The sequence below is a fragment of the Dunckerocampus dactyliophorus genome, chromosome 18 (assembly GCF_027744805.1).
Source record: "Dunckerocampus dactyliophorus isolate RoL2022-P2 chromosome 18, RoL_Ddac_1.1, whole genome shotgun sequence".
In the NCBI taxonomy this organism is placed as follows: domain Eukaryota; kingdom Metazoa; phylum Chordata; class Actinopteri; order Syngnathiformes; family Syngnathidae; genus Dunckerocampus; species Dunckerocampus dactyliophorus.
Window position 1 is genome coordinate 6,243,040 of NC_072836.1, and position 24,936 is coordinate 6,267,975.

The 24,936-nt window shown below is 40.9% G+C and overlaps 1 protein-coding gene across 1 annotated transcript; it reads right to left on the reverse strand.

Moving 5' to 3' along the window:
* Positions 1-1,037: 1,037 nt before the first annotated feature.
* hs3st2 (heparan sulfate (glucosamine) 3-O-sulfotransferase 2) lies at positions 1,038-16,481 on the reverse strand. Its single transcript, XM_054759389.1, has 2 exons — positions 14,683-16,481; positions 1,038-3,232 (listed from the first exon to the last, which is right to left on the reverse strand). Exons 1-2 carry the CDS (start codon positions 15,132-15,134, stop codon positions 2,614-2,616), a joined length of 1,071 nt encoding a protein of 356 aa, XP_054615364.1. The 5' UTR covers positions 15,135-16,481; the 3' UTR covers positions 1,038-2,613.
* Positions 16,482-24,936: the final 8,455 nt, after the last annotated feature.

Here is a 24,936-nt window from a genome sequence, read left to right on the forward strand (position 1 = left end):
CTTGCTAAAGTAGTTCATTCAATATTGAATTTGCATGTCATATGATGCAATAATAAGCAAAACAACATTAGCTGGGCGGTGTAGCTGCAAGAATCTTCCCCGCTGAGCGTGTTTTATCACCTGTCACATGCAAAGTATCACATCCTAAATATTGCACTGTGGCAGCAATGTGGGAAACTTTCGGGAGTGTAATGTCACCAAGCTGGAGGCTTTCTGGTTGGATCAAAAAAAATAAAAAGTACATATAATTAACCGAGGCGAGATAAAGTTGCCAAACACGATGTGTCTGCTGACAGCTCGCTGGGACGCGGGCGGCTGCAGACTCAATTGGCCTGTCAATCAACTTGAAAGAGGAGAAGAAACATAAACATAAAAAAAAAAATGTGACAGGCAAGAGAAAGAGCACCAGAATGCATGCTAATGTTAGGAGTTTTGCATTGTGACGCATGTTAATGGACTTATTCACAGACCATAACCAGCTACAGTAATAAGATATTCAAAATTAAGTAATCGGAATTCCTGAAAGATTATGATGAATTGAAACCAATAAGATCCTTTTTTGGCATCGGCCAGTTATCCATGGGGGAGGGGGGGAACACCTTTGACCTCAGCTATCGCTCACATCTGGTGTCACGTGTCATTCAAAATCAATAGCATTCTTGAATTGAAACAAAGAAAGTTGATCCGTCGAAAAGTGCAGGTATTGATCTCACCTTTGACTTTGACCTTGGCTATAACTCACCTGTCTGGTGTCAGTTGTCGTTCAAAATCAATAGTGTTCTTGCACGGACACCTAAATGTCTGAAAATGACCCATCTCGTGTCGTATGATTGCATCATATCATTCAAAAAGAATAGTTCCCTTGCCTTGCCATAGGAATTCCTGAATCCCCAGTGTGGTGTACGTATAATAACTAAAAATCAATAAAGTCCTTGCTTTGATATGGCAATAAAAGAAAAAAAGTGCTGGTAACACGTTGCTTGACTTCACCTGCAGTAACTCACCCAGTTGCTGTTAGATATCATGCAAAATGAACAGGGTTCTTGCTTTGATACAGGCCAACCGTACCAGAAGGCTTGAGCAGGTGCCACCAGTGTGTTAGATCAGGACTGAAATGAGTGAGAAAGAGTCATTAAAGTATCGGTTCATTTAAGAACATTCTGGGCTTCAATGGAAGAATGTCAGGTTCGATAAACAGCAAAGATTTATTCGTGTTTCTTCCAGTGTAAGCATCATTTCAACAACTTTTAATGGTGGAAGAATTGACAGGCTGTCGCCGGCGTCGTGCGCTCGGCAACAAGAAAACCAGTGGTGCATTTTCAGTGTGATAATGACAAACACAGTCTCAGGCTATGAATATTCACGCTGCTAAAATGACAGGAGGCTTTAATGAAAATAATACCGCGTGCCTGCTAATTTATTCATGACACTTTGGATTGAATCATTTTTAAATAAATGCCGCCTTAAGCAGTCGTGTTTCCACCAGTTGGTCCAGTTCGGCACGGTATCGTTTTGAAACCCTAAATATTGATCCGGCTTTTGCTTGCAGCGCTGTGTCCGTCTTTTACATTGCCCAGGAATGGAAGGACAGAGTTGACCCGGCAATATTCCACCTTCGGAGGTCGTATAAGAGCCGTAACAGAGGCGGAACAGCGCCTGTGGGTAAAGGAATTCTGCAAAGCGACGCTCACTAACACCATCCTGTTGTGTAGAAAATAGTGCTGTCAAAATTGACGCAGCTTGATCCATCATCATTATTAATCTGATTAAAAATGTTAGCGCAAATGCAGTGCAAAATAACTCAAAATCCCGGAAACATTCCTGGCAACGCATTCACAGTTTGTGATATTGTTCCCGCGCAAATGGGCAGTTGGTCCGGTAGTGACAGGCTACAGAACCAAACAACCCAATACAGAAGACGCTAAATTGCATGTTGACCCTTTCGATGGGAAATTGGAGTACAAAAAAACAACCAATCGACAAAGTATTATGTGTACGCTGCAGAAAGGCGTTTTCCTAAAATAACACAGTTAGCCAGGAATTCTGATTTCACTTTGGCTAACGCGGCGCCCCCGTTCTTCCTTGAGTCTCTTTGTTCTTGCAAAAAGAAACACGATTAATGTAGCTGTAAAACGAATGATCTTTAATCGTGATTACTCTACTAATTAATCCACAGCAACCCTGTGATTAAACAGATTAAACACTTTAATCGTTTGACAGCACTAGTTGCAAGCGATTGCTCTGAGTGAAAGGCACATGCAGGTAAATGTCGGCTCTCCCGCCCTGTTACGGCTCTGAGGGCATCTCTGTGTGAAAGGTGCCCAATGAAGTCAACAAGGAAGATGTCACGCTTTGCCGCCATTCTCAGTTGACCAGTCGGTGGACTGCAGTTTGTCTAGCTCCGCCCCTTCGGTACCAAACACTGCAATTATTTTAGCACCCTTCATAATTTCTGAATGTTTACCGTCCCAAACTGAACCAGACGGTGGAAACTTGGTTGTTGGTATGCAGAGTTTTCCGAAGCTTCCTGTTCCTGTAAATACCATCAAGTATTCTGGTGTCTCGGGTGAAACGTCCCGGTAAGACCAAGTATTTTTGAATTTCCTGTCACTTTCAATCCCACTTGAAGTCTTGTCCGACAGTTTCAAAGAATTTGACATTGAAAGGTCTATAAAACTCCTGCAGCTGCTCGATGACCTCCCGGTCGATCTGAACATGAGTCCTGCCCTTGGACTTCCCCAGGCAGCGAGGCTGCCCGCTGCTCTCCGGCTTCTTCAGGCACGGGAAGCCCTTGGTTCTGTTAAAGTAGAAGTGCTTGTCCGAGATGATCCTCTTCAGCCCCAAAAAGTCCTGAACGCGGCCCATTTCGCTCGCCGGGTCCGTGATGAGCCGTTCGCCGCTCACAAAGTGCATCTGGGAGAGGTGGAAGTAGCGCAGCCAGTTCTCCAGGTGAAGGCTGTACATCCCGATACGGATTGCGTTCCAGGAGGTGTCCACCAGACCCTGGCTCCTGTTCTTGAAAGCTAACTCCTCAAATGTGGGGATGTCAGGCTTCTTGGAAAGAGTCTGCGTGTAGTCCGAGATAGCTCTCGTAACCGGGTTGCGGACCACCACAATCAGCTTGGTCTGGTGGGACATGCTGGAGATACGGCGAGGGGCTTCTCTGGTGACAAAGTAGCTGGGTGTCTTCTCCAGAGTAATTTGACTATCCAAAGTTCTTGGCATGAGGCTCCTTGGGGAGAAACCAAAGATTAATGAGTCAGCCTCAATTCAATTCAAATTTATTTTCATGGCACCAAATCCCAACAGAAGTTATCTCACAGCACTACACATGGGGCAGGTCCAGAACCACACTTCTTATACATTTGAGAGAACCCAGCTGAACCCCACATGAACACATACTTGGCGAGGGAGGCAAGGAAAAGTCCCTCTAGGGAAGAAACCTTGATAAAAAACATTGTGCATCCCTAGTTCCTAATATTATAACTTTACAATTTGTTTAATATTTCAACTTTGTTTTTCATTTTTGTCATAGTATACAACTTTATCTCGTAAAATCTTTGTGTTATGACTTTCGAATATTCGAATATTTCATAAAATTACTGCTCTTTTTTTCCAATTTACTTGTTTGTTTTCTTGTTTAATTGTATTTTAAAAATGTGCAGAGAGCCAATAACAAACCAGCAAGGGCTTCTAATGCAGTTTGGAGACCCCTGGTCTAGGGCCTAACCCATTACTCGATTCATCAAAATAACAAGCTTCAGATTCATCGACTAAGAAAACAATCGTTAGCTGCAGCTCGAGTAAGTTGTTATGTAAAAAGAAACAGCTTCCAATTAATGTTTGTCCTCTTTGCGCTTTTAGTAAAAAGCTCAGCTATAATTAGAGCATTGCGGTAGTGCTTTGACCACCTTGTTTAAATACCATTCAAAATCAATAGTGTTGTTGCTTGGATAAGGATAAATAATGGGCAACAAGAGGTAAACAAATATGTCTTCTTCCTGCAGCAGGAACATAAAAAACAGATGTGATGCTATTCCACGGGACACATTTCTTCATGACGACTGTGGGAAGGCTTCGATTAAAAGCTAACCTCTCTCCAAGCTTTCACACTCGCGCCATAGGTTGCCTTTAAAGTCTCACAACTACGGTATCGATCCGTTTTAGCAGTATTTATCCGTTAGTTGCCGGGCGTCTGGGGGTCGGGGGGCCTCGGGGCCACCGAGCACCAATTAATCTTTCATGAGAACGGTGCCTTTTGAAGCAAACACCAACAACAACTTGCGGCCATCTTCACAGCAGGTGCCGCGTGTTGGCGCATGCGTGTCGGCTGTGTGTACGTTTTGAGGCTGTCAGGCTTGCGTGCGTGACGTGCTGCTTCCTTCCTGGAAGACAGCAAGCGTCAAATGATAGGAGTGAGTGAGTGCCACAGTGAGAGGTCGCACATAGTTCAGTACAGAAAGACTGACAGGTGACTTAAACATGCCTCTTTCAGTACAGTGTACACATACACCTATTATATTAGACACACCTGCACCTGCCACTTCAGTCCCATATACTGTATTCTGTCACACACTAATCTTGAAGATTAGACTGACTAATAAAAAGCATTATTATTTGTATAATTTTTTGAAATTATTTTAGTTTTTTGGATTTTTTTTATATTAATAATATTCATTATTTATTATTTTATTCCTGATTTATTATATATTTATTATTTATTATTAATATTATCTATACTATATATATTTATAAATGACGCGGCAAAGTAGAAAAACAATTTTCTGACACGTCACTTGTTGCCAGGCAGAGTTCAAAGGGCACAATTCTAACTGCCCCATAAGCCAATGAAGGAAATAAAATAAAAATTAAAAATCAACTGGCCCATGATGCTGCCTCCTGGATCTGGAGCCCTAACTGGATTTGACTTTATTAAAGTAAAACTAGTTAAGTGACAGCGACGTGGAAAAAAGCCCACCAAGAAGGACACAACCAAAAAACACGGATCCTTCTAGAAGTCTCTTCCACAGGTACTTTGGCTCAAGGGACGTCAGCTACACCTAGCATTTTTAGAATAAAATGAATTTAATACGAAAAAAAGACTATTAAATGTTTAAAAAAATTACTTTTTAAAATTACTTTTTTTTTTAAAACAAACATTGTAATTATACTGTATATATATATATATATATATATATATATATATATATATATATATATATATATATATATATATATATATAGACTGGCCCATGAGGAAGATCGGTTATGATACACATTTATTATACATAATATTTTTTGGAAAAGCTCCGGTGCCTGCTGGATCTAGAGCCCCAACTGGATTTGACTTTTATTAAAATAAAACTAAACCATAAAGTGACAGCCATGTGTAAGAAAAAGCACACCAAGGAGGACAAATCCAAAAAGCATGGAAGTCTAGAAGTCTTCTCCATAGCTACTTTGGCTCAAGAGATGTCTGCTTCGCCTCACTTAATGAGCACCGGTTTAGCGGGCACGTAACACCCCCACCCCCACCCCCACCCCCCTCCATCCTTAGAAAGCGCCCGCTGGCTGTGTCTCTCAACGATTTATCTCTGGTGGCGCCGTGGAAGCGCTGGGTCTCAGGTTCAAGCTGGTTTCCCTCCGGATGCTGCTCCATCATTATGGAGGGAGGAAGATGACACAAACATGTTTAATTCAAAGTCGTGAGGAGTCCTTATTAAGTAAGGTGTGTGCGATACGAGCGCAATGTGTGCATCCACACCGAGATAAAAAAACACTTACACTACATCAACAACAACAACAACAAGGTGACTCTACCCAATTAAGAATCTCAAGATGGGATAGACGGATAGATAGACAGACAGAAGTGGACTTAAGAAGCGCCAAGCACAGACCATCAGTGGTCTAATTGCCCTTAAAATTGTCTGCGGTTTATGTGTTTAATCATAAAGTAGAAAGTATGGCCCTTGTTTTTTGTGTAGCACACATATTTGTCTTTATAAGACTACATATGTTTACATATGTTTTTCCCGAGGAAAAAGTCTGAAAAAGACAGTTTGTCTTATACATCCCTGATCAAAATTTTAAGACCAGTTGAAAAATGTACATTTTGCATATATATTTTGGATATGAAGGAGGTTCTAAGTAGAGCTACAAAAGCAAACATTGGCATTAACAGTTGTGGCTGTGGGCAACCTCTAGATGTAATGTTTTAAAATGAAGTCTTCAGGATGGCAGAAGCTACATTTGAAGTATGAGTGGTCGGCATCCAGCACCTTTATCTTTACCTCTGCATGCGCTTTAAAAGTTGCTACTCGGCTGCTGGTGTGAAACTCATGCATGTTACACAGAACTCATCAGAGCTACAGTATTCATGTCGACTGAGCAGTTTGCTCCTTACCGCGACTACAACATCGGTTCCGTTGCTGCTGCGTTGTGTAATATACTTGTTAATAAATGTCCATGTGGTGAGAGAGAGCTTTTTTCATTTACACTTTCTCCTGCTTTCCAAAATCATTCTTAAAGTTTGAAACATTAGGTTGTTTTTTAATGAGTTTTCACATTTGGGAAATAACCTCTCCTGCTCCCAATTATCACCCTGTCCTCTTTACGCTTGAGGTAAATAAACAGCCCCGTTATAATTAGAGCACGTACGATATACATACAAACCAACAGGTGGCACCAAACGACTTCTTTCCATGTCAGTCAGAGCTTTTCCTACGGTCACTCACACACCCCAGTGACCCAGAGGTTAATGTGCTAATTTTAAGATAATAATGATCACTGAAGCAGAGAAATAGATCTTTTTTTCTTTCTGAAAAAGAGGGGTTCTCTCATATTTAGAATGGTCTTTTATTGGGCTCAACAACAATGACACCCATTAAAAGAGTGCTGTCTGGTCTCCTGACGCCTTCCAATCGTTTAAGCAGTAGCAAATTCAAGACGAGGGCTTTCTATTTGTCCTTAAATCCTCCCTAAAGACACAGGTGAAGGTGTTCATTAGCAAGAGGCAGGTGTTCACATTAGGGTCAAAACATTCTCCTAACACTCAGACAATCCTAATGGTGCTTCTCAAAGTGCTCTCCTCACTTTTAAGAAACTAACTTGAGCAAAAATCACGCACCATTTGTCCCGAAATACCCCCCCCCAAAAAACCCGCAGCCACCATTCTGGGAATAAAAGTTAAGGTTGAGTGCGGACAGAGGAAAAAAGTGCTCAAATTTGAGTGATTCTCATAACGTCTCAGTCTCTGCACCTCGTAAAAAAAAGACCGAAAAAAGGCAGCTTCCTCTTTTCTGTATATGACAGATGGAGCGTCAAGAGAGCTGTTTCATTATTTAAGTATCGCTCTAAAATTAGACCCCGTAAAGACGTCCGGTCATTAATCACCTGCAAGACGACTGGGAGGGTTCAGCTGGGCGAGGGACAGATGAGAACCGTCCTGACAAGCCGACATGCAAAGTTCCAAGTTCGAATGAGTGACATCCAGTAACCTCTAAGTGGAGTCATTCTCTAACACTGCATGATAGCTTTGACATTGAAACTTTAAAACACTCATCCTTTTCCACCGCGGGGCCTCGCTTTTCTCAGAAATAACAATTATTCACCGTGTGCAGGGTGGGGGAGAATGACTGACACTTGCAAAGCAATCAGACGCTGAAATGAAACCATCTGAGGGCCGTCACATTAACACCCGGCACGGGAAAGGAATAAGCCACCAAATGAAATCGAGGAAAGGCACTGAGCGCCTAAACGGCACATTCCACATCTTAATACATAAAAACTTAACGGAGCGCTCATCACAATGCAGCAATAAAAGGACTTAAGTCAGCAAAAGATGCATGAAAACCTTTCCTTTACATGAACCTGAACTATGGTTGCCTATTTGAGACGTTTGCTTAATCCAACATGGAGAAAATGAAGAATTACAGTAAAGATTATTTTTTAAATGATCGTTATTAATCATACATGGCACAAAATTGTATTAGGAACATTACGGCCGCATTGAAAAAGAGAAAAAAAGAATCATTCCAAGAGAATAAAGTTGTGAAATTAAGAGATGTATTCTAAAAACAAAAGAAGTTGCACCTTTCAGAGAATATATACGACTGTTTGAGGGGAAAAAATATTTAATATATTTTTCAAGATAAAAAAAGTCCTATTTTTTCGAGTAAATGCTGTATTTTTAATTGTTTTTATTGGTTATACCTTTAATACAAAATTGTATTTGTTTTTTTGAAATGTGATTTTTTTTTGTCCCACTAAAATTCACATATGGCTTTTAGAACCACGCTGAAACATTGAATTAAATAAACATTAAATACAGTAAGAGAAGGCCGTAAAGTCATAAAATTAAGAGATGTATTATAATCTTTTTAAAAGTTGCACCTCTCAGAGAACATAAATGATTATTTGAGGGGAAAAATATTTTATTGATTTTTCAAGATTTAAAAAAGAGATATTTCTTCAAGAAAATGCTATAGTTTTCATGATTCTTATTGGTTATATCTTTAATACAGAATTTTGTTTTCATTCAAATATGACTTTTTGTGTCACTAAAATTCAAATATGACGATTAGGGCCACACTGAAAAATGTAATAAAATGAAATTAAATATACTCTAAAAATACTGTAAAGTCAAGACATTATTTTTATTCTAAAAAAAACAAACAAACAACTGCATGTTTCCGAGACTATTTGAGGAAAAAGTCATATTTTTAAAACATTAAAAAAAAAGTTTACTTTAAGATAAAAAGTCATATTTTTCAAAATCAGATTGCCCTAATCTTCCAGGAATAATCTTGTAATAATTATACAAGCAGAAATTGAATATCAGAAGAGAAATGTATTACCTTCTTAAAGAACTAGGACTTTTTTTTTTTACTTGTTTTTATTAAAATCTGAATTTTTTTCCTCACTAAAAGTCGACTATTGCTTTATTCTTGCAAGAGTACGATTTTTTCTTTAACTGTTTTCATTACAATATCCAACATTACTGTCACAAATGTGACTTGATCACCATAAGTTTACACCTCTCATCTCACACGTATACTTTTTTTTTTTTTTTTAGTATTGCCCTGATAGTCTTTTGAAGAAAATAACGTAAATATTGAATAAAATCACATTCAAACAGTCCTTCTGGTTAAAAGCTATGAAATGTGGTGTTTACGTTCGATGGCACCATCCAACGAACTAAAAAAAATAACTCCAAATGTCAGATTCTTTTCAGGAAATACGTTCATAGCAGCTGATTAAAAACATCTGCCCCCAAGATACCACCAATTTGAGTTCAGTGCAGTCTTCGTGTTTACTTTCTATGTCTGTGGCAGCCCAGTGAACTGCGCCTTGGGAAATCCAAGACTGAGCGACTACATAACATAACGTGTTGATACTACCATCGAACACTAATGATGGGACTGAAAGTATTCATAATAATAAATAAATCATGCCGGTCATAACCAAAATGTTAATATGCAGCAGCAACAGCAGCAGCAGGCGTTAACTTTCGATGCACTGCTGACTTTACTGTAGTGCCTGCAGCAAAGTGGCGGCCAAGGGTATTTATAGATGAAGAGCAGGCGGTCTGACACATCATCTTCCCTGGCCTCACTCTTTGCTTGGATGTTGGGGAAGTAGAAAGGCATATAGAGAAACAGGAGGTGTGGGGGTGGGGGGCGGAGGGCTCAGACCCGGATTTGATCATGGTGGACATGCTGGTACAACAAAGGGATGCTGTTGGGATCACATGATCTCGCTAGGGCAGGGGGAAGCACCAGTGTGAGGACACCCCTCACATAAAGTAAACTTTAGATTTGCTATCCACGGAAAATAAGCCGTAATAACTACTGTATGTTGACAATTGGGCTGCACGAGTGCTGCCGGCACGGAGGGAGGAGCGGTTCATAGAATTACAACACGAGTGAGTACATCTCATAGTGAACGTGTCCTTAGTGTGAATATTCAGCGTGAGCACCATGGTTATCCAGCACTGCCTTAATCCTCTTTGGGCATGGAATTCACGAGAGCTGCACAGGTTGTTACTGGAATCCTCTTCCACTTCTCCATGATGACATCACTGGTGGAGCTGGTGGAAGTTAGACACCTTGCACTCCTCCTTCCTTAATCCGCCTGAGGATGCCCCACAGGTGCTCAGTTGGGTTCAGGTATGGAGGAGACATACTTGGCCTTCGGCTCGCTCAGCAAGAAGCTTGATGATCTTGGAGATGTTGGAAATATGCCAATGCAGCCCAGTTTCTGCTTCACATAATTACAGCACATGTTAGAATTCACGCTTCCCCTCAATAAACCGCAGCTCCCCCGGTGACGGCAGCACTCGTGCAGCCCTGGACCGTGAGAGTATCACCAACATGCTTGATTGTTGGCACAATTATCTTGCTACTCACTTGTGTTGCCAGCTATTGAGACAATAATGGCTGTGTTGACTCATTTTCAGCACATCTTCAATCTCTACTGCTATCCAAGCTGTACACTGACTACTCTAGAGTGTATCCAAGGACAGTACTGTCCCTGGGGAAGATATACTGTAATAAAAATGGTTGCTGACATCCCAATGACTTGATATTAACTATACATAGTTCACATTGGCAAGCCTAAGGCCCGTTCTCCTTAATAATTAAAGCAGAATTACATCTCTCCTCCTGTTTTCTTGACCTAAATGAGAACCATCTAACTTTCTGTCCTCATCAACCTTTTTTCTGATGACAGCTCCCTGCCTCCCCAAGCCAATTAATGCGGACATGGAGAGTATTTGTTGCCGCGATGCTCATGCAACTTTTAGCGCTTCTTCTACCTGGAAAGTGCATCCTGCGGAATCGATAGCGCTGAGGGATGCCCTTTAAGGTCTCCATGTGGTTCAGTTTGATCTTTACAGTGGAGTTTTGTGTCGAACACAACAGGACGGTGCAGAAGAACTGACAGGGTTCTACCGGGCCTGGGGTGTCCAAAGGTTTTCCAGCGAGGGCCCCATACTGACAAATGAAAGGATGCAAGGGCCACTTGGATCTTTTGTAAAGCAACACGTGTAGATATGCTAAGAAGTTACATATATAGCAAGAAATAAATGCATTTCAGCTTTGTGATATATAGATGAAAAAGCGTATTACTCGTACCAGTTTTCGGCCTTTGGTCTTTATTGCCCCCCCCCCCTTTTTTTTTTTTTAACAAATATTTCAACTTTCTTCTTAAATAATCTTTGTAAATTTTCTTTTTGCAATTTTATGACTTTATTCCCATAATCTATGAACTTTATTCACATAGTTTTTCCTCAACCTAATTTTCCTAAAATTCCAACTTTATTTTGTTTTGTTTGATGCCCATAATATGATTTTTTTTTTTAAATCTTGAATATTTCAAGTCAATGCCACCTAAATGGCATTATTTGTCCTCATAATGTTACAGGTTTATTCTCCTGAAACTGTGACTTTTCTTCATGTTAGAATACAACTTTTTTCTCGGAACAGTTTTGACTTTGTCGTAAAATTACAGCTGTTTTTTTTTTTTCAATCTCTTCTGTTGTTAATTTCCAACTATTTCACTTTTCTTTTTGTAAATGTTCTTCTTGTCATTATGACTTTATTCTCATAACAGTATGACTTTATTCTTGTAATATGATAACTTCTTCTGCAACCTAATTTTCCAAAAATGACTACTTTTATTGGTTTTTTTGAGTTGCGTCTCATAATATTATGACAGAATTTTTTTTTTATTATTTTTTCTTTTATATTTTAACTTGATGCTACTAAAATAACCTTATTTTCTCTCGTAATATTATGACATTATTCTTATAACGTTACCACTTTTTCTCATTAGATTACAACTTTTTTTATTTCATATTTTGACTTTATTCTTGTGAAATTACTGCAGATTTTTCCATTTTTGCGGTTGGGTTTTTGTTTTTTGTCGTTTTCTGGTTAAATTAAAATTTTAGAATGTGCCACGGGCCAATTAAAAAAAAAGTCTCGGCCCACAAATGGCCCCCGGGCTGCGCTTTGGGCACTCCCGTAACTAGGCGGTCGTTCTTCTCTGCCAGTTGCTGACAATTAGTTAAAAGCCTAACTATCCTGACTGGTTACTCTTCTGGTGCTCCTCCTGCAGCTGGTACCACATGGTGATCAATGCCACTGATCCAGAGGTTGAAAATGAACATTGCATTTTTTCAATCAGTGACGTATTTCCTAATTGATTACAGGAGTCATGCATCAAATCCAGCGTAGGAGCTGAAATTAAAGTGTCAATTAGCTCTGAGTAAAGACTCCTCTGTCAAAAACGCAACATTTCAATGTCTCAAATCAAGAGATTAGCTGTCGGCTGGAAACCTTGCTGTCATGACTTGACTAGCTCATGCTGTGTTTGCCAGAAGACTGGACAGCGTGCACGCCTCCGAGCATCAAACGTAATCAAACATGACGCCGGGAATGTTTGAGTGCAATCATTTGTAGTCCACGCACTCCTGCGACTTTGCGTTCGCCTGACATGCTTTTCACTTTAGACTGGTACACATGCTCGGCCTGTAGAAAACAGAATTCATCTGAAACGCTTGTCGTGTCTCCCGGACTGGCAATGATGTGAGTCGAGAGCGCAGGAAGTGTTGGAATCCTTGAATGCAACTTCTGTCCTGGAGAGCGACCACATGTGCCACTGCTGCTGATAGTTGTGACAGGAGTCTCGGCCTCCAACAAAAGTATGTCTTGCAGAGGTAGAAAATGCATTTCCTTCAAAACTCTACAGTGATTCATGACAGATGACGCTTCTAGACAGATGCAAATGAAAATACGCACCCTAGTGGCCATCACTAGACTAGGCGAGGACGTCGAACCAATGTGTAAATGCTGCAATTTACATGTTTATTAAAACCTATAGTTGAGGATGAAAATGTATGCATGTGAAGTAACAGCATCCTTTATCGAGAAGCTTTACCTCTGCATGCGCTTTAAAATTTCTGTTGCACTACTCATGCGTGTTCTCTTGCCGCACTGTTGATTAAAATGAATTCAGCAGCGCTATTAACGCGGGCTGAGCAGTTTGCTCATTGACACCGTTACAACATTGGTTCTGTTGCCACATTCTTGTGCATTATACTTAATAAATGACCATGTGGGCAAAACGGGACATGTTTTCCATTCTGCTTTCTCATGCACTTCAAATCAGTATTTCACTTTAAAAATTAAGTCGCTATGTGTTAGAGCTGCAACAATTAATCAGTGATTAATCGACTAGCCAATGAATCAGCAGTTATTTTGTACTTAAAATGTAAAAATCTTCTGATTTCAGCCTCTCAAATGTGAATATTTTTTAATTTACTTAGTCAGCCACGAAAGCAGACCTATTGCCTTTGTGTTTTAGGCCAAACAAGATAGTCACACACTGCAGATTTGACTGTGATCCACATTTTTGCCTCTTTCTTGATATTTTGTGTACCTACGTAACCACTAACTGTGTTTGGTTCACATTGATTTGGTCCGTCTAGGGCCCGACCGAGTACTCAACTAATCCAAACAAGCTTCTGATTAATTGACTCAGAAAATAATAATTAGTTTCAGCCCTAATTAATTTTCCCTTCTACTTTCTCATGTAGTCCTCATCATTTGTTAACTTGAAATATTAAGTTGTATTATGTAAAAGGAGTTTTCACATCTAGGAAATAACAACGTCTTGCTTCCAGTTAAGTCAAGTACACTGGAGATGGTTGAGATATTTTGCAATCTTAAGTCCAAAACATTCCACTCCAGTCCAGTAGGGGGCCATGTGTCACTTGTTTTGGTAGGATAAACAAATGAAATAGGCAGATGATCACCAAAATATTACAGTTTTTGCTCCAAATATGACCCATTTACACTGCGCATGAGCATTTTCAAGCAGAAAAAACAGTTACTGCAATATTACTACAATTTTGATGTACATGAAACAGTTTTCAACGCAGCGAACCATGTATTTGGAAGTCGACTTAAATGGGCTCTTTTTCATAATAATAATGATAGTAACAGCCGCACGGTGGCCCAGTGGTTCGCATGTTGGCCACAGGAGATTTGGGTTCGAATCTTGAAATCTCTGTGTGGAGTTAACATGTTCTCCGGGTACTCCGACTTCCTCCCACAACCCAAAAAAAACATGCATGTTAGGTTTATTGGCAACTCTAAATTGTCCATATGTGAGTGTGGCAACCAGCCCAGGGTGTACCCCGCCTCTCGCCCGAATTTAGCCGGGATACGCTCCAGCATACCCCCGTGGCCCTAATGAGGACAATAATAACATGGTGGACCAGGACCTATTATTCCATTGTTGTCGATTTGTTGAAACATTTAAGGTAGGTTGATGACAAAAGGACTTTTGTTTAGCAGCCGTGTCATTCACAGGCCACATGTGGCCTGGGGGCCGCCAGTTGGATGGCACTGCTTTATCCTAATGAATAATTACGAGTGAGTCAAGTCAGCAGGATAAGCGGCATAGAAGATAGATGGATGGATGGATGGATGGATGGATGGATGGATGGATGGAGTCAAGTCAGCTGGAAGTCCCTCAACATTGCACTTCAAGTTTCCATGAATGCAGCATTAACTCCACTCAGCATGCCGTTAATAACGCAAAACTCTTAAGCAAATATTTTTTGAATTAAACATGAATACAAAAAATATATTAAAAAAAAAAAGTTTTTTCGCCCACCTGTACCAGTCCAGTCCTCTGTCGTAGTTCCTGTCGAAAAAATGTGGCTCGGTTCCGAGTGCGCGCACGTCAGGATGGATCCTGATGAACTCCAGCACCGCCCTGGTTCCTCCTTTCTTCACCCCCACTATCAAGGCGCTGGGCAGCTTCTTATTCCCGAATTTTTGCGCCGAACTCGAGTTTTTGCCTTTCGCGTCGCCCCAACGGGAAGAAGGAAGAGGAGGAGGAGAATCGGGCTGGGCTGCGGAGGTGCGCGCCCTCAGCCAGGCGCACTGGTCCGACTGGGCGAGAAGTTTCTTCCCGCCGGCTTGCCTGCTCGACGGGCATCGGCTCCCCTCGTAAGACCGACCCGTCATGACGGCGGTGCGGCCGAAAATGATGCTGTAGCACAAGTAGGTGCAGGACAGGGACACAGTCAGCATGAAGGCGGACGACAGGAACCGCTGTGCCATGTCTCCATGGGCTCAAGGTTCTGCATGGCGCTCCATTGGACCCGTCCTCCTCCTCCTCCTCTTCATCTTCTTCATCCTCTCCTGGTCCACTTTCACATTAGGACGGTTCGGCGTCAAAAGGCTGAGAGGAGAGATTTCGTCCAAAGTTAAAAGAGGAGAGAAATGGGTCAGGTTCTCGAATCCCAGTAGAACTGCACGCTCATGTTGTTCTCTTGAGAGGGAAGAAAAAGTCCCCAATGATCCAGAAAGTCCGTGAAGAAGACCACCTTCCTCCTTCATTGTGGACCTGTTAGGTGGTCTTGTGACGGTGTGAATAATTCAAACATCCTTTGACGTCATCAGGGAGCTCATAATTGGCTGAATGCTCAGTCAAGGATTCACATTAGTATGACTTTTCATGTAAATATGTTTTTCTACTATTACTTGCGCATTAAAGCTGTTCTGTGTCAAAAACAAACATTTTTACCACACCACATGGATGACATCGTCAAAAATAAAGTATAGATCCTCTATAACAGGAGCACTCTGCTGTTTTTAAGCACCTATTGCCAAAAAAAATTATAGTCAAAGATCCTCTATATGAAAAGTGCTTTGCTGTTTTTAAGCAAGTTTTCCAAAAAACTCTAGTCAAAGATCCTCTATATGAAAAGAGTGCATGCTTTGCTGCTTTTAAGTGCCCATTGGAAAAAAAAAGCTCTAGCCAAAGATTCTCGATATCAAAAGAGTGCCATCCTGTTTTTAAGCACCTCTTCCAAAAAGTTCTCGTCAAAGGTCTCAATATTAAAAGAGTGCTTTGCTGTTTTTAAGTACACAGTGCCAAAAAAAAACCTCACGTCAGAGATCCTCTATCATTGCAAAAAACATTCGTCAAAGATCTTCTATATGAAGAGTGCTGTGCTGTTTTAAGCACCTTTTGCAAAAAAAAAACAAAAAAACCTCTCTCTCTGTATGAGAAAGAGTGCCCTGATGTTTTTACGCACCAACTGCAAACAAGTCTTGTCAAAGATCCTCCATATGAAAACGAGTGCCCTGGTGTTTTTAAGCACTTAAGGCAAAAACACTCTTGTCAAAGATCCTTTTTATGAAAAGAGTTCCCTGCTGTTTTTAAGCACCAACTGCAAAAAAAAAAAACACTAGTCAAAGATCCTCTATATGAAAGAGCGCCCTGCTCTTTTTAAGTACAGACTCAAAAAAAACTTTTCAAAGATCCTCTATTTGAAAAGAGTGACCTGCTGTTTGTAAGCACCTATTCCAAAAAGCTTTAGTCACAGATCCCCAATATGAAATGTGCCTACTGCTGTTTTTAGGCACTTATGGTAAAAACATTCCTGTCAAAGATTCTTTGTATGAGAATAGTTCCCAGCTGTTTTTAAGCACCTCCCGCAAAAAAAGCCTTCTCGTCAAAGATCCTTTATATGAAAAAGAGTGCCCTGCTGTTTTTAAGCACTTCTGGGGAAAACACTCACGTCAAAGATCCTTCATGTGAAAAGACTTCCCTGCTGTTTTTAAGCACCTACTGCAAAAAAAAAAACCATCTTGTCAAAAATCCTTTGTTAAGCACCTACTGCGAAAAAACCTCTAGTCAAAGATCCTCTACATAAAAAATGAGTGCCACTAGGGGGCATGTTTGCAAGGTAAAAGTCATTTGTCGTGTTTTGTGTAATGTTTTTACCGCTTTCTGACGTGAGCAGTGTGTTCTTTTCTTGCTTTTCTTACCTTTAAGCTGGTCCACCCTGAAGAGAAACAAACACAAGAGAACGTTGCGTTATTATGCGTGCGAAACACAATCACTGCAGCAAATCATATGCAGCATGTGACGTATGCAGCAATGCTGCCTGGCCACCCAGCATTTCAATGCACAATCCAGCTTCATATAATCTCATGTGCCACCTAAACGCCAGCTTGCTTGTGGCTGACATTTCCGCCAGAGAAAACATACAAAAATAATCGGTCCTCTTTAAATTCAAATCAAGCATTGAGGAGCATCAGCAACCTTGTGCTCAGCACAGCGCCCCGTGGTAATGAAACACCTTGCCTTTCTTGTTTGTCCTATCACGTCAAGGATATCTCCAACTTTCTCGCTATTGCAGATTATAGGATCTCGGCACCTGTCAGCGGTTTTCTGCAGAAACCCCCCCCTCCCGACATAATACAGCTAAATTATGTGGCGCACTGGAGGCTGCGCTTTTGTTCTGTTTCCTTTCGCTTCTGACACGACGTTGGAGTTTACAGTAAAAACGTGTCAACACCCACTGAGAGTTGTCAGCAGACTGCTGACAATTCACAGCGCTCGCTGTTCATCGTCTTCTCAATCCATCTTCAAAGTGGAAAATAAAAAACATCCAGCACAAAAATAAAACTCCAAACAAACTTCCACAAATGGTGGTCATCTAAAGTAGCAACTCTTAGTAGTCTTAAAGCAACAGTATGTAAAAGTTTGACCTTAAATGATGAGCTTCAAACAATGCTAATGCCACACTGGCAATAGCATCTCGCTGTTACGACGGCGACACACACAGCTCATACTTTAGCGGGCTATGATATCGGTGGGCCAGCCAGGACCACATCTTATGTTGGCAATGTTCAGAGTTGTGTGCAGTTTGTACAAAATTATCAAACAATGTTCATTTCAAGACATGACGTCCTAACAAAGGCTAGTTCTGCTAGTGATTAGCACATACATTAGTTAGCTTAGCATCGGTAGCTTCAAGCATTTGCGGAAGCTTATTGAAATTTGAAGGCATGAGTAAATCTGACAATAAGACTTCAGTTAATGCAAACATAAAGTTCCAAACAAACTTTCACAAATAGCAACACTTTGTAAAAGTCTGGCCTTAAATGATCCTCTTCACAACGATGCTACTGCACTAGCTTCTTTTAACCCAAAACAGCATCTCTGTTGGGTATGTTAATGGCTAGTGGTGGACCTGTTGTGTCGGTATACTTAATTAAGAGATGATACAATGTTTATTTCAAGATGTGACGTCATAACAAAGACATGTTCCATTAGCGGTTAGCACCTACATTCATTACCTTAGCCTTTTTTAGCATCGAGCTGGTATAGAGGCTTATTCAAAGTAGAACGCGGGAGCAAATCTGGTAAGTCTTCACTTAATTTTGCATTTTCTTTGTTTTTTAAATGACACATCATGAATACATGTATTACAGTTTGGTTTTCAGTTAACGTGGAAAATTTTGCCTCGGTTTACCTACATTTTCTGGTTAGACTACAATAGAGTACACGTCTTGTCTTGTTATTAACACACTGCGTGAGTCTGTTTTGTGTGCTTAATGTATTTTTTTTTAGCAGAAAATGTACTTAACAAAGCAGCTAACTTGCCAAGTTACAAAATGGCAACCGAAACCGAAGCGCGTCTATCATGTCATCAGACGTTGACGCTCAAAAAATTTAAAAAAAAGTTTTTATATATACAAAAAACTATTCTAAATGCATATAAATGACGTCTGAAAGACAAAAAAAAACATTTCAAGTTACTTCAATCTTGACTGAAGACGTGATTCGTGATGCGAGTGTTCCCAAAGACACCATGTGGCAGCAAGACACAACACGGACGCCATCTAACAGAGTGAGATGTCGCCAGCGAAATGTCAAGGTCATTCAAGCAACACAGTTTTCTTATCCATCATCAATATTGTCCATCAATGTGATTTAGCGACACACCAACGGTTGAATATGTTAACTCGCTTTCATCTAAACACTGAACGCGTCTGATTAAAATTGATGAAATTAAACATGGCATTTGCGCCGCCGCGAGGGAGGCTCTTTGCGAATCATCAGTGTGGCGCCTTGGCGTGAATTAACTTTTAACCAAGTCCTCCGGTAGAACACAAAGAGTTAGTCCGCTTCACTGGCTGGAATCGGAGCGACTGGTGGGATTAACTTGAAATGAAACACGCTTGTGTGAGACGCTGCTGCCAGTTTGGAATGTGTAATCATGTTTACACGCACGCCGTAATGAGGGAAATCAACCAATAGGAAGGATCCCAAACATTATTTTGTAAATCATTGAACTTTTTTGGCCTCTTTATGATTGAATAAGATATGTACAAACTCCATTCACTTCACTAATACACGCCGCTATTTTTCCCAATAAGAACATGTAATACAGGATCATGTTAAAGACAGGACGTGAACAAATGATCAGCGATTGCGTCTTCCTACCGCTTTTTTGTTGCGCACACAAAAAAGAAATACCTGCGGTCGACGTCGACTAATACCATTTTTTCCCTGATTTTTTTTTTTTACGTGGTGGAAATGATAAAGCAAGCTTTTCTAGGATAGAAGAAATGACAATTGGGGGCACGGGGCTCAGCTGTCCAACAAAGCAGAGCAACGACAGGCAGGGTCGGCTGAAACAGCCATAGAATAACCTGAAAGTGAAAAAACAAGTATTCACCTGAGCTGAACCGCAACATTTACTGTAAGAGAGTGAACATTTTTGGAATGGAATCGGAAGTACTGCTACAAACACACAAAATTTGAAGCGGATCCAAATGAACTCATTCAGTACCAAAGACGTTTATATAATCATGAACGTTCGATCCCAACAACATATTCATAAGACTTTTGCATTTTTTTGCACTAGAGGCAAAAAGAGGTGATGACGCAACTCTCCACGAATGCATTTCACTTCAGAGCACTTTAAAGCCATAAAACCGGCCACCAGGTGGCAGAAGTGCATTTGAAAAGAGCTCGGCAGAGATCAAGTGAACAGAAACTCACACATGACAGGAAGGAGGAAGTGAGAGAGTTTGGAGGAGTGTAGCGCGCAGAAGGCTACGCATTGTAGGAAAATTTTAGCACGCGCGCACACGCGCGCACACGCGGAGTTCAGTTCCAAATGTGAAAATTGTAAATAGTTCATGGTGTTATATTTATAAATAAATTGGTATTTTGATGTAAAGCAACCCCTTTTTTGTGTTGTTTAGTTGTTTTGAAATTTGAGCTGTCACAAAAGCAACAAATATTTGTGTCAAAGTGAAAGTTATGCTTGAAATGTGTCTTTTCACAAAAGGCTTGTTTTTTTCCTCCCTTTTTCTAGTTGGGAACTGATATTTTCCTGAAACTTACTTACAGTATGTTCTTCTGCTTAAAGAACAGAAAAAGGTAGAAACAAAGACTCCTGTCTTTCTTCGGAAAGTCTGATCTTTCTTTTGGTAGGTTCCATGTTTATATCCTGGAGCTATAGAGCACAATATTCTGTGTGCCTTGAAAGATCAGTCAAAATCGTCTAAAATGGGCGGTACTGAAGGGGTTGTCTTTTGAAAAAGGGCTGGGATTGAATGAGTTAAAGTGCCCGGTACAAATTTTTCCCTCATTTTTTATTTATTTTTTTAATCCCCAAATATGATAAAGCAAACTTTCCCAAACCTACTGTCGGTCTCATCTTTTCCATGGCAACACGGGCCAGAGGGCTCAGTTGCACAACACAGCAAAGAAGGGACAGGGAGAGTCGGCTGAGAGACATAAATGTCACATAAACAACCTGAGAGTGAATATTGAGCGATAAGTGAATAAGAGGAACTAAAACCAGTGAACAAAACGCACGGTCAGGCAAGGCTGTGATTGGCTGAGGTACATGAAGAGGGCGGGACTAAGGCCCACGTCAAACTACAAATTAGAGGAAAAAGTCAAACGAAATTCTGGCTGCTGCTCTTCTTGAGTATTGTGGCGAGGGGAGACAACAAGTAAAAAAGTGAAAGGCCACGGAAGCAGCAGGGCTACCTCGCTCGGCACTAGCTAATTGCCGTTGACATTTAGCCCGACTTGTTTAAATCAAAAGCGCTCTCATGCACGGAGTACGTTTTGTCTCCTCACAATGGGAGACGTGCATGCCCGGCAAATACCATCCCTCTCCTATAACCGCCGTGCGCCGAGCATCTCAATGTCCCGACAAAACGCTCCAATTATCCCCGCTGTTTGCCTTGACAGCACTTTCCAAATATTTCTCTGCAGTGAAGGTTAAGGTCCCCATGGCCAAACCTCCAGGTGAAAGGCTTCTTTGCTCTGCAGGCTGCTACCACGCCGGACTTGTTAAGCAGCTGGCAAGCTCATTATCAAGCATTTAGGATGTAAGGTCATTGATTGCATGTTTGTATAATTTAGTCACCACTGATATTACACGGTGGAAGCACATGCACACCCACCAACTAATCCCTATTCCATTTTTTTTTTTTGCACGTTCATTGATTGGTTTAGCTGCGTTAGCTTCTGATCACGTCTTTTTCTGGCTCCATTTCCCTCAGGATGAAGTCAAACATTTAAAAGACACCGTCTACTGATGGAATTCCAAATGCATGAAGCACGAAGGCTGAGTTTGATCCTCGGATTGGATTTTTGTGTAGTTGCTGCCGACATTTTGGGGGGAAAAACATGCCTTTGAAGTCAAACAAAATCATGGCCAGCGAATCGGCTGAGACTTCAGCTCTGTGGAAAGCTCATTTTTAATTAACATCACAATTTTTGCTTTTTCTTAGCCTTTTTTTTAGGGGTTTTTAGTGACTCAAAGAGGACAAGTGTGATGATAAACATAGAACCAGAATGTAACTTCTGTAACTACTGCAATTCGATCAACTAATTAGTGAGTTACTAATTAGTAGTGAGTCCAAAAAAACATTGGCATTAACAGCTGTGGCTGTAGGCAACCTCCTGGTGGTATTCATGCTGGCTGAGCAGTTTGTTCCTTACCGCTATTCCAACATTGGTTGTGACACTGCTATGTTGCGCAATATAATTGTTATTAAATGAGCTTGTGGTCACACAGAGCTCTGATATTTTCCTTTACATACATGATTAAAGCTGAATTAACCTGTTAAAAAATTAAATTATGTATAATGAGGTTTCATATTTCGGCCTCATTCCAATTATCATCTGCTACCAATTATCGCTTTTTCCTCATTTGGCAAATAAAGGCCTTGGCTGTAATTATTTATGGTATAATATATAGCAATAGTAATTAATCCCTGCGGTTTGAGGCTCAGGCTAACCTTTGGTGGTTTTCTAGTATAGAATAGCCATCAAAAAATATCTCAGATTCACTTGGAGATGCCACCTGTAGCGCACACCTCACATGCTACAGTTGTCCTGCTCGTGGCCGCGGGGGAGGGGAGAAAAAATTAACATGGACAAACGTTGAAATCCCTGCGGCGTATTAACGTCCAGCCGAGATAGGAATGTGTAATATGGTGACATTTTGCTCCCAGCCAAACTGCAGAGTGTCTCATTTTCAGGCTGGATGAGGTTGACGGCATGCCTGGAATATTCTGTGGGACATTTAAAAAAAAAAAAAAAGTTTATGTATCAAAGCGGCATGCTGAGTAGAAAGGAGGACAGGGACACATTTAGGATGCTTCACAGAAAATCTATCATTAATCTTCAATTACGGCATTTAATTACAGTGGAACCTTGGTTGGCGTTATCAATCCGTTCCAGAAGGTCAGACTCTAACCAAAACGGACTCTAACCGAATCAGTTTTTCCCATAAGAAATAATGTGGACACCACCACCAGTTATTTTTTCAATTCAGTCGTGTTTCTCACCTTCTTTATCAAAATGCTGCCGCTTGCGGGTTGTGGGTTATTTTGCTGCCATGAGCAAAAGGAAAGTAGGAACTTGTGGCACAACGGAGCTGGGCGACAATGACTTCCAGTTTGGGTTTCCATGCTAACAGGGATGTTTTGCGATTAAAAATACGTGACAAACACAGTTGAATTGGGTGACCAAACATCCTGTTTTGCCACGACATGTTCTGTTTTCATGTCCTGTCCTGGCCGTCCTGTTTTTTGTAAAGTGTCCTAGTTTTTGTTGTTTTTCATTGAACCAGTAACTTAGGGCTGCGAGAGGCTGCTGTGTGGGGGACTTTTTTTTAAATCAAAGCTGCAAAAAAAGCTGCAAAAAAGCCAAAATAAAAAGCAAAACATATGCCGTTAATCCTCTGATGTTGAAGTTGAAATCTTGCAAAATTGTCATGCACAACGCCGGGTCAAGGTTCCTGAATTCCTGTATCATTCTGTTTTTGAAATCATTTTTGCCGCACATACTATTGTCCTGCCCGTGACGTAAACACTACCTGACCAGGTGCGGGAGTGTGGTCATTTCGCGCCAATGTGCACCATTCTCGGTCACAAGTTGCGTAATTTATGCGTAAAGAGAACGCACACATCGCACAAACTTTCTTCACGCTTTTCAGGCGTGCCACAAATAAATAAATAAATTACACGTATTGCCACGCCAAATTGCGGGACGGTGAGGAGGCAAAATGCGTGCAAGTGTAAACTCAGCTTAATATGTCTTATTTTCTGTTGCTATGCCTGCTATATTGGCAACATGAGTGGAAAAGTGACTGCAGGGGTGTTTTTTTCATGTCTGGAAAATGTTTTAAAAAAACGTATTCAGGAGGCTTTCTATGCTCGAACAATGAAAATATTTGATTTTCTCAATAAGGTACCTACTTTGCGGTAATTCACTTATCACGGTCGGGTCTGGAATCAATTAACTCCAATAAATGAGGAATTACTGTATATTATAACCACACAATGACTGCTTTTGTGTATGTGCACGTGCTACGCACTTGTACGTGCATACCAGAGAGCGGTGAGCGACAGCCATGAACCCCACTTATTTGATGCAAGCCGAACGAAAATGTGTGATAAAAATAGCCATTTGTGCAATCCGTCCTTGTAAACCACTGTTGGTAACATGCTAACCGTTGGTGGTGGTGTTATATTTTTTTATTTCAAGAAATATCATTTTTGTGAGTTGCATAGAATCCATTTAACTTGAATAATGATTTGGAGTGCATGAGAAAGTGGAAAGTAAAACGCAGCTCTCCATGACCGCAAGCTCATTTACGAGCAAGCTTATTGCACGTCACAGCAGCAACACAACCAATGTTGTAACTACGGTAAGAGCGAACTGCTCATCCAGTATTAATACGGCTTCATTGTAAACAAATGTAACACACATGGACCGCCAACATTTTCAAGTGCATGTAGAGGTAGATAAAGCTGCTGGATGCTGGCCACTCATGATACTTCAAATGCTGTCATCTTGTATGTAGAATTAATTAAAAAAAACATTAGGAGGTGCTGATGTTTGCCTTTGAACCGAGTTAGAGTCTGGAGGTTATTTGCGTTTGAGACAACTATAGGAGTTGAATGGAAGCATCAATTGGAGCTTTAACAGTATTTGCCTCGTGCCGCTCCGATAAAAAAAAAAAAAAAAGAGTAATGATCTATTTTCCACTCAAGGTTAATGACTAGAAAACACATCTTTTTCGTCCCTAAACAGGACAGATTCTTTACAAACAGACGTTTATGAACGCAAATCCCACATGGATCTGCCAAGAACTAAAGCAATCTATTATTGAAGCGCCGTGGACTTTTTTTTTTTGTATTTTTTTTTTTAGGGCGCTCCAAATTTCTTCCGCATTCATAATTCACATTTAAATCCTTCCCGGTCCTCGCTACATATTCCCATCTCATTTACTGTCATCCGACATGCCGTCTTTATCCCCCAGGAATCTACTATCAATTGATGTTCTTATCTGGGATTCGATCAACGGGAGGAGGATGGGGTGGGTGCTTGGCCGTGGCCATGGCAACGCGCCGCAGAGACATCAGAATAATGAATTTGGACCGTCATTCCCCCCCCCCCCCCCCCCCTTTTCATGTATAAGATTGAGATCAGACTCTGTTTGGTGGTTCTGCGGATGCCATGGCAACGCAGCTGCAGAGAGGAGCAGGCGGGTGCGACAAATGGACGTTTGCACGTCCTGATGGA

Excerpts from the sequence above, each read along its gene's own strand:
- hs3st2 (XM_054759389.1), bottom strand. The coding sequence starts at position 15,134 with ATGGCACAGCGGTTCCTGTCGTCCGCCTTCATGCTGACTGTGTCCCTG. Across the intron at positions 3,233-14,682 it reads AGAGGACTGGACTGGTACAG|GAGCCTCATGCCAAGAACTT; the intron begins GTGGGCGAAAAA and ends TTTCTCCCCAAG.